The 9,695-nt window shown below is 40.3% G+C and overlaps 1 protein-coding gene across 3 annotated transcripts in view; it reads right to left on the bottom strand.

The window, feature by feature from the left end:
- Positions 1–3,807: 3,807 nt before the first annotated feature.
- The window catches only part of LOC102200091 (enhancer of polycomb homolog 1-like), a 34,852-nt gene continuing 28,964 nt past the window's right edge, over positions 3,808–9,695 (bottom strand). For 2 of the 3 annotated variants that reach the window (XM_005730422.2, XM_005730420.2), the window contains exons 11-14: positions 7,706–7,830; positions 7,089–7,236; positions 6,096–6,507; positions 3,808–4,374 (exon numbers count right to left, since the gene is read on the bottom strand). In XM_005730422.2, the coding sequence (XP_005730479.1) occupies positions 4,302–4,374; positions 6,096–6,507; positions 7,089–7,236; positions 7,706–7,830 (758 nt within the window). In that variant the 3' untranslated portion in view covers positions 3,808–4,301. Of the gene's footprint in view, positions 4,375–6,060; positions 6,508–7,088; positions 7,237–7,705; positions 7,831–9,695 lie in introns of all 3 variants that reach the window. The other variant, XM_005730421.1, reaches the window with a different exon arrangement.

The raw sequence follows: 9,695 nt of genomic DNA, 5'->3' as shown, positions 1-9,695 counted from the left end.
TATTTATTTCATTTTTTCATTGATCTGGATGCAACATTTTCAGTCTGATAAATACTCATCAAATTGACTTCTTAAACTTGGGTGACTGGAGGGTTCCCCAACCTTATAAACAAGACTGTTGCATAACAGTGAGCCACAAGCTTGCACATCAACTATTGTGAAACCAACTTATTAATCCCAAGGGCTGTTCACAAAGAACTGGAGAAATGACTGCAATCACAGCACTAAAAGATGGCAAATATTGTACTCTTAGGCCCCTTCTTTGGTTCAGAGGTGGCTGTCTGCCTTTTACAAACCAGTGCTCCTTTACGTCCAGGATGTGCATATCCTCATCATTGAAAGAGTGGCCACACTTGCTTTAAAGCTTATGGCACACAGTTTTTGTGCTGATGTTAATGCCAGAGGACGTTTAGAACAATCACCTATTCACCAAGACCATTTCTGCTGAGGCTTCAGTGAACAATAGATACATCAACTGAAGGGCCTCATGCATCTGTCAGATCTGTGTCAGGTCTTTGCTGCCCTGCCCCGCCACCCGCTTCTTAAGGAGTTTTAGATATTGTTCATCTGCTGAGCTTATTTTTTAACCCCTGACACATCTTTTGTCCTCCAACTGTCTGTTTTCCTCCAATCTTTTAAGGTCACACTGGACTGCTAAGTTATAATCAGTGTTGGGGAGTAACGGAATACATGTACCGCCGTTACGTATTTAAAATACAAAATATGAGTAACTGTATTCCGTTACAGTTACCATTTTAAAAGGTGGTATTCAGAATACAGTTACTTTGTTGAAATGAATGGATTACACAGCTGTATTTTCCTGTTTCATAAGTCTACGAACTCTATTTTTGGTGTCCATGCTGGTGGAAAACAAACCAAAACGCGCATTAAGAGGCTCTCATGTCACCCCTACTTGCGGCTCGCATAATGATGTGAAGAAATATTTTATAAAATGATTCACAAAAATGATTTAATATGAAGACAATAGGCAGAGTGTTACAGGCATAGCCCTAAAGAATGTAGCCTCATGGGCAGTGTAGTCCGTGCTGCAGGGAGAATGGACTGTCATATCATTTATGTGTCTGTGAGCGAGGAGGGAGAAACGGAGTCGAAAAGTACGAGATGTCACCGACCAGAAACGGGAGATGGAAGCATGTAAATCTATATATACATATATATACATATACAAAGTTGACCCCGACAACAAAGTAAAGCTAGTTTTCGGCTACGAGCCCGACACGGAGCCCGACACGGAGCCCGACGTATTAGCTGGAGGTCTCTTTACGGTTTTATGCCTTTACGGTTCGGAGCCGCGGAGCTGTTTTATATCATATAGAATCTCATATAGAATAGTTTTCTATATGAGATTGCTGCAAAAAGTGCTTACCTAATGTCCACCCTACTGTTACTCATTTTATATTAAGATTTAAAAATCTAGTTGCTATTGGTATGGCGAATAACCTTCAGTAAAAGTAATAAATCACACAGCAATAGTGCATTCATGTAGTTGTAAACAGCATGATAATATATTAAGTAATCCAAAGTATTCCGAATACGTTACTCTCATTGAGTAACATAATGGAATACAATAATAATAATAATAATAATGGATTGGATTTATATAGCGCTTTTCAAGGCACCCAAAGCACTTTACAATACCACTATTCATTCACTCTCACATTCATACACTGGTGGAATACGTTACAAAATACATTTTGGGGCATGTATTCTGTAATCTGTAGTGGAATACATTTTAAAAGTAACCTTCCCAACACTGGTTATAATGGATTTTGGCTAATAGTTCTTCAGGAATGGCCTTGTTGGTGCAGAAATGCTGTTTTGTGCCTGTGTTGGCCTTGACACTGAAATGGGAACAAATCATGTGTTTTGTGACAGGCACTTTGTTACTGGCAGGCTAAGGATTACAATCTAAAACTGGTTCTTTTATGGAGACACTGGTTCATCCTTTTACTTCGGTGCCTTTTTATGGTCATGATTCATAGGTTTGCATTAAGTTGCTTAGCAAAAAAAAAAAAAAAAAAAAAACAAGTACAAAAACTGAAATGAGTGAAAAAGTAGCCAATGTCCACAGAAAAACTTTGAAAGACCTTCAGAATTAGTTTAAGCTAACTAATAACCCCAAACAAAAATAAAGTAAGGGCACTGCTTTTTTGGGGGAGGGGGGCACAGTACTCCCATCTCACAACTATAATGTAAAGAATCACACTTGTGAGAGCTATCAATCTTTCCTTACATGCAACAGAATAAAGTAATGAGTATTTTTGAAAGATCCAAGTCAGTTTTAGTAATTTGACTTAAATTTTAACCCAGACTTTATTTAAAACATGGGTAAAACATTGGCGTGGCCGACTTATATAGCCAGAGCTTAAATATCAAACTACTAATATCTTACATTATTTATGACATTCATATATGTGTAATTTGAACATACTGTTCAGTAAGACTTCCAATGTAAATACCAGTGAAACTGCTTGAGGAATTCAGTGTCACAATTGTTTTAGACCTGATAGTGGGTGCCTAAGTATACCCTTTACATTTCTGACCATGTACAAGTAAACTCGCAGATAAACCAAAGTTAAGCTCACTTGTATTATCTGTACAGTTTGGCAACCTTGAAAACACCCACACAGACACACACATATATAAAAGAAGGGTCTGAACAAATCACATTTAATGCCCTGGGCTTTATTGTCTTATTTTAGTGAGAGTTTTGTCACATTTTTTTAGTCTTTTCAGCCTCCAGGTGGGACAAGTAAACCTCAAGGATATATCCTGCCATTGGACTGGGCATTCAGATTCTGACAAAGACGAGAAGCACTACTAAGTAATGCTGCCTTTGTGCCTAACTCTTCATAGAAGAGAGAACATAAAATTCCCCAAAGGAAGGCACCCAATACTTGTGGTTTTTGGCCTTGCAGCCGTCTGGAGATTCTTTTTTCAAAGAAAAAAAGAAAAAGAAAAAAAGAAATAAACAAAAAAAAGAACTTGAAGAAAAGGGAAGAGAGGAGAGAACAGATGCTTTCTCACAACTCTCTGCCCCTTCATTAGCATTTTTTGTTATTAAAAACTGGAATGACGAAACACGTACAGCAATTACTGTCCATTCACCTCCCTTATCACCTATGCATGAACAAGTAACAAACAAACAAAAGAATGAAGTCTTTCAATGAACGAAGGCTTACAATCAAGTTTACCACAAGAGAGAGAAAAAAAATACAAAAATAACTGATTTTCTTTTACATAAAAAATGTTTGTGGGATAAAACAAATACAAAAACGGGGGACTCCGCTTGCATGAAAATGAAGGACAACCCCATAAAGAACAAATAAAATATAAAAGCAGCATTGATATTCATCAAAACCATCAAAAAAAAAAGAAAAAATACAATAGTGCTTAAATCAGAAGCGGCAGAAGCTTCTGGGAAGAGACTTCATCCCTGTTTTGTTACTTGTAATTGGGATAATGTTAATGGAAGCCCCCTGAAGAGAGGAGTGCCTCTCCATGAGGGAACCACACCACCTCCTCTTCAACCACCTCCTCCACCCACTTCTCCTGGCCTCCAGGTCTGTCTGTATGTATGTCACCACTGATTTTAACACAATCCACAGAGAGAAGCACGGGGAGCCAAAATAAATCTGTGTGTGTGTTTGTAGGGGGGGTGAGACCTGCTTTGTGTTCACAATATACAAAAATACCCAGGAGTCCGTAGCTACCTAACATTTACTACAGCACAGGAACCAACAAAAGGTACAGTGTACAAATAAAAATCAAAACAAAACAAAAATTAAAAAAACAAAACAAAGAAACTGTAAACACAGCACAATAAATAGATAAAAACAGCAGGCTCCGCACCATGCACATGATGTAATAAAACTCTTCTCTATACAACTCGCACGTCTCTCACACTCGCCACAAGTTACTTGGCTCACTTTTTTTTTTTTCCTTTGACTCCCAAGTGCAAAACATCACAAATGGACAGTTCTGTATTCAAGTAGTATATATACACTGGGTGGTGGGGAGGATATTACAAATATGAAGTTACTGTACAGATACTAACTTTGCCATATTCATAATTTACAGGTGTCAATATTTTACTTTTAACAGTAACAAAAAAAACCAAAAGGGAAGAAAGAAAAGGTTGAAAAAGTATGAGAGAGATGAGAATTGCGAGCGGCCGCGGCCACACGTCCCGTCTGCGAGTCCGAGTCCTGCCGTCCCTTTTGCATTCCCGATGCTACGATGCACAGCACCTAAAGAGCGGACTCTTTGCTGCACCGCTACTACGTCACCTCCATGGCCACTGTGTTGTCTGCTATATTGTTCAGTGCTGGCTTCTCTTCATCGTGATTTTCCCTGTGGAGACAAAGAAAAACATTAATCCCTGCTGTTCTTCAAACTTTTCTCCCACACACTTTGGCAGTTATTTTGGTCATATCTGCCAGGTCCAGCTGACTACTTAAACCAGGGATTGTGTCTTGTAATGCAAAAGCTTTAGCGCTTATCTCGAAACAAACATGATATAAAAGTAAATCTGAGACTTCTGCAACACTGACAATCTTACAATAAAGTCTCTTGTGAGTTGTTTTGTACAGTCTGTGTAATATGTCATGACTGAATGAATACATATCAAAATATCTCTTCCTCTATGCATGTTTATGTTTCTTCAATTCAGGTAGGTTTATGTTGTGTCTGGGCAGCTTTGGTTCTGCTGTAAATTAATTAAAGATTGTGACAGTGTGAAGTCAGTCAAAACAACAACAACAACAACAACAACAACAACAACAAAATGAACAGAACGCAATGCCACAAAGTGTAATGATGCTGAAATCCTTTAACTCTGAAAGGGTGTGTACAGGCAGGATGGAAGGAAGTGATGTGGCAACTACGCCAATAAAACAACAGGGGGGAACAAAATATTTTAAAAAAAATTGTAACTCCGACTCGAGTTTTGAACTGCAGCAACGAATAGTGCTGACTGATATTACAAATGTGACCAACTGTCATCTATGTAGTTATCAGCAGCGAGTTTTACTCAGATTGATCCAATATGCAACCTCTGAGTGCCAAATCTGCCTAATATTTCAAGAAGTCTGTCCAGCTGCTTATCTGATGATATTTAGATCAGCAATTGTCATATTTTGGCTAAAGATTCTCTGGGCTCTGTTACCAGTGTTTCCCCAGTCAGTGCTGGGGAAACGCTGGTATTTTCTTGTGTATTGGAGGTGACTGGACACGTGTAAGCCTCATTAGTCAATATGCAGTTAAGGCAAGGGGCCTGTTAATGTCACTTCATGTCCTGAACAAAATTAAATTCCCCTGAATGGAAAGTCAAAACCTCTTTCATGGGGGCTAAAAAGAACTGAGCATGAGCATGTAGGGATAAACCCTTACCCTAACCCAGGAGTTCTCAAGCTTTGAGGCACCAACAGATGGGGGATGACAAAAAAATTGAATGGAGAAAAATTTCTTGGGGAATTAAACATGACATACTACTGCACTGAGGTCTTTTTTTCTTCTTCTTTAAAAAAATAAAAATAAAACTCAGCTTGAGTGAGGAAATAATTTGTTGGGGTGGGGCGTAAAAATGTTTTGCTTCTGAAGGGGTTAGGTCAGGGCAGCATGAGAGTTACTGCCCTGACCTAAACCCTCCTTTTCTTCAAGTGTTAGCACTTAATCAGGCTTTTGAAATTGTGTGAAAAAAGACGTTGAACTAAATGTAATCACAAAACTAAAAATGGTTCTCATAAAGATAGCTGGACGTGGTTGTATTTTAATTGATTTTTTTGGCTTCGGTTTCCTGTTTACACATGACAGCAACCCAAACCCATACATGACTGCCACAATCTCACACAGTGATCATATTCAACAAGTGTATCTTTCTTTATGGAGGCATGTGGGACATTTGTCGAATGGTTCTTATAGGACACAGCGTAAGTACAGTACATATAACAGAACTTAGCAATTTCATGCTTACTCAGCATTATCCCAGTTCCCTTAAGCTTAACAATAAAGATTAGTAAAAAACAAACTTATATTTACCTGCCACACATTAGAAATGCTGAGCAAAGCCTCACCTGGAGCTCATGTCCATGGATGTTGCTCCAGATACTTTGGGGATCTGCAAGTTGGTGGTGGTGGACAGCTTTAAGGCAGAGGATGGCACATTGCCAAGGGTCCGGGGGATGTGGCGTGCAGCCAGGCTGGCGGCCGACGACACGCCCAAACAGATGTTGTTCCCGAGGAGGACCTGAGTGGTGGCAGGGGTGGCACTGGCAGCGCTGCACCCCAGGAGCCCCAGTGCCGCTGCTGCATGAGCGCCGGGGTTGGAGTTGAGGGAGGTGGGGACGGCATTTGCGGGCGAAGGGGTGGCCGAGTTGGAGGAAGGTTGGAGGAAAGTGGGGGCTGCGGTGGTGGTAGTGTGCGTCGTCTGGTTGGTCTGGTGATGGGCTGCTGTTGTGCTGGATAGGTGCAAACCTTTGAAAACACCTGGTGGATGAAGAAAAGGTCTCATGAATGCAAATGATAACAGCTAATGTAGTCAGGCAGCCACACAAACCTGGAGCTATAAAGTTCCCTGTGCAATGGCAAAATACCATTTTTGGATCAGAGGTGCACCTGCACAATCTAATGCAACCCTAACCAACAGTGCTGCAATAACTTCCATCTCTCTGAAGCTTATGTTAAGTTTGTTGACACTGTCAGCGGTGCTGATGCAACACTATGGTAATTGTGAGGCTGTTGGCAGCGTTATTTTTTGTTGTCTTCGTTTGCTTTTTTTTGGGCTTGTTTTTTCTCCCCAGCCTCTGAGGTGACATGAATGCACAATCTAAACCAAGTATTTCCAAAAATTGAGCCCTAAAGACATTACTTTAAATTGGTCTCTCCAACTATTATGTATCCTGGAAATTGTCCCTCAGATCTTTGGCTCATGCTCCTTTTTTTTTTTTTTTTTTTTTGTGTCCCATTTGGATCTTTAGCCATCAGAATTGTTGTCTTAAGGCCAAGGCTCATGCTCCTTTTAACATAAAGATATATGCACATAGCGACTACATATTTGTGTCACTCACCTGCACCTGGGAGGATCCCATTGACTCCACTCGTGACTACCGGTACTGGGTCCTCTTTGGACTTACAAGCCAGCAGCTGATCCGTGGTGACGAGGGCTGAAGCAGCAAACTGGGCGCTGGCCTGGTCTAATGTCTTGGATATGAGCGCCTGGAAACCAGAGACATGTAGAAAAAAGAAAACGTGGGTCTGTGCCAAATGCTTGACTCCTGTGTTAAAATGTATGAAACTGCTGAAACAACTGAGCTCAGCACTTTTGTGGCCAAATCAGCTAAGGGCATTAATGCTGCTCGTGGGAATGAGGATGTGTCCCACTTCCTAAGGATGAGGGAAGTGACCTTCAGCTGTAAATCAGTGGGAGAAGTCTGGCTCATTTAGTTTGACTACTTGGCCAGAAAAGCACATTTTAAATGTGCCACTTGGTTGCAGAGAATGACACAAGTGTTGAGAATCATCCCAGCAATTCTGGACAGAATATTACACTTATTACACTTATTATACTTATTACACTTCTGTGGTAATACCACCTCCTCCTAATCCCGTTGCCTTCTTAATACTGGACAGCTACCTGAGTCTACTACAATAAAAAGGTACAGAAAGGGTATTAGTCTACACTGACCTGTGTGTTGGTAGTTGTAGGAACAATATTGGCTTGTTGCTGCTGCTGTTCGCTCTGCTCCAGCTGCTGTTTCTGCATGAGGGCCAGCTGCTCCTGGTGCTGCTGGTACTGCTCAGCCGTGAACACTGTGTGAGAGAAAAGGCAAGGGTGAAAAACAGGATGGGGGAAATGCGCTTTTTCGCTTCAACATTCCTTGGATTGGCTTCTACACAGCAGTAAAGACTGCAGGACTGTTAAGGGTGTGTGTTTATGCTCCAGCTGTCAGCAAGCAGATTATGGTTGTTAAATCAATTCCCAGATAAAAATTGATCCTGAAAATGCTTACTATTGGATTATTTACTCATTTGTGACAGTATTGATACCAACAGTGCTGTCTTTGCCTCCTCCAGCTTACACACAACTTCAGCTAACACTGCTGCCGACAGGCAGGCACACAGTCCCCCTTCACTAGCAACTGCAGTAGTTCACCTTTACAATGCTAAACAACACAAGAGGTCACTACTCCTGTTTCAACTCCTTTTAATGAACACTTATCCATAATGTTTACCCTGGCTGGTGCATACATACAAGGTAGCCACTTTTAGCAGCTACCCAACAGTAACACACCCAGCTTCTGGGAGTCACAAGCTAGTGTACTCCTGGTGCCTGTTAAAGGCTCAGATAATTGGCAGAGCTGCGACAGGAAGCTCATCTGGCATAAAAATCAGTGACAAATTAAACATGTGGATTAATGTGCTCTGTCAGCCTTTGTGGAAATAATTTGTTATGATAGCAGCAAGCAGATACGGCAAATTTAAAACAGCTAACTATAGGTGCTATGCAGCAAGAGCTATCAGTTTGTCCATTTGTAAAGTTAATAGATGGTTAATTTAGCAGCATACCATAGTTTTATTTAAAGACTGTGGTTCTCTCTTAAAGTCCCAGATTAAAGCTGTGAAATTTCTAGCATCAGTCAGAAAAAGGGGCCGCCAATAACGGTCCTTTATCAAGCCACTTCATCAACATGCTTAAAGATGAAGAAAGCTAATCTTTTCAGCTGCTTCCAACGACCAACATGTTGTTTTACATAGAAATGAAGGTGCTGAAGTAAGAACAAGCTGAAACAAAACATTTCTAAGCAGATGTTGGGTTTAGCGTAATTTTTTAATCTGGCTGATTTCTTTGGCTGCTGATAGCCTGCAGGCATGTCAAAAGAGGGAAATAGTGTTTGGTTTACTACATTAAAAAAACGAAAAAAACAAAACCAAAACATCTTTAGATACTTTATATAACATTATTAATAAAGTAACTAAAACATGATTCCATATTGTTACAATTCAAGCTACTCCCGCCTTTTTAGCAGACAAAAGAAAAACGTAGGCGGCCAGTAAACCCGATCTGCTGGTCCGGCACGGTGGATGAATTTAAAATAAATTACATATACATGCAGCATTTATTTATTTCAAAATCATTCAAGAATGATTGTTAATACAAGCAGTTACAGACACAACTTGGCTTTCTGCAGATGTATATAAAATGTAGTTCCTTTGGGGGGCTTTTAGAGAGAACGATCCAAAGGTTTGGTTGGTGTAGGCGTCTTGCCACAGGGTACAGAAAAATGTATAATAAGCTAGAAAGACCAGTTTGAAGGCCTCTCAAACACAGTCACACAATGGTTTATGCTCAGGGGGCATGACTGTACATTTCAAACCTGTATATGCACAGTGATATAAGGTTCATGCTAGCAGGGCTTGTGGCCACTTCGTGAGCTTGCACAGAGCTCAACAGTGTACGACACTGCACTGTGACCAAGAATGTGTCAAGCTAGGACAAGAATAACAATAGCAAACAAGGACATATTTCATGTTTTCATACATAGTTTGTTTTACACTGTATTGTAAACAGTAGAGCAGGGCGATATGGCCAAAAATATTTATCACGATATATATTTGAAAATTTGCGATAACGATATAACTGACGATATAATTGATGCGAGACAAAATACAACTCC

The sequence above is a fragment of the Pundamilia nyererei genome, unplaced genomic scaffold (assembly GCF_000239375.1).
Source record: "Pundamilia nyererei isolate P.nyererei 1_Seehausen unplaced genomic scaffold, PunNye1.0 scaffold00037, whole genome shotgun sequence".
Lineage (NCBI taxonomy): Eukaryota > Metazoa > Chordata > Actinopteri > Cichliformes > Cichlidae > Pundamilia > Pundamilia nyererei.
The sequence above is the reverse complement of the archived record's forward strand: the minus strand, read 5'-3'. Positions and strand labels throughout refer to the sequence as shown.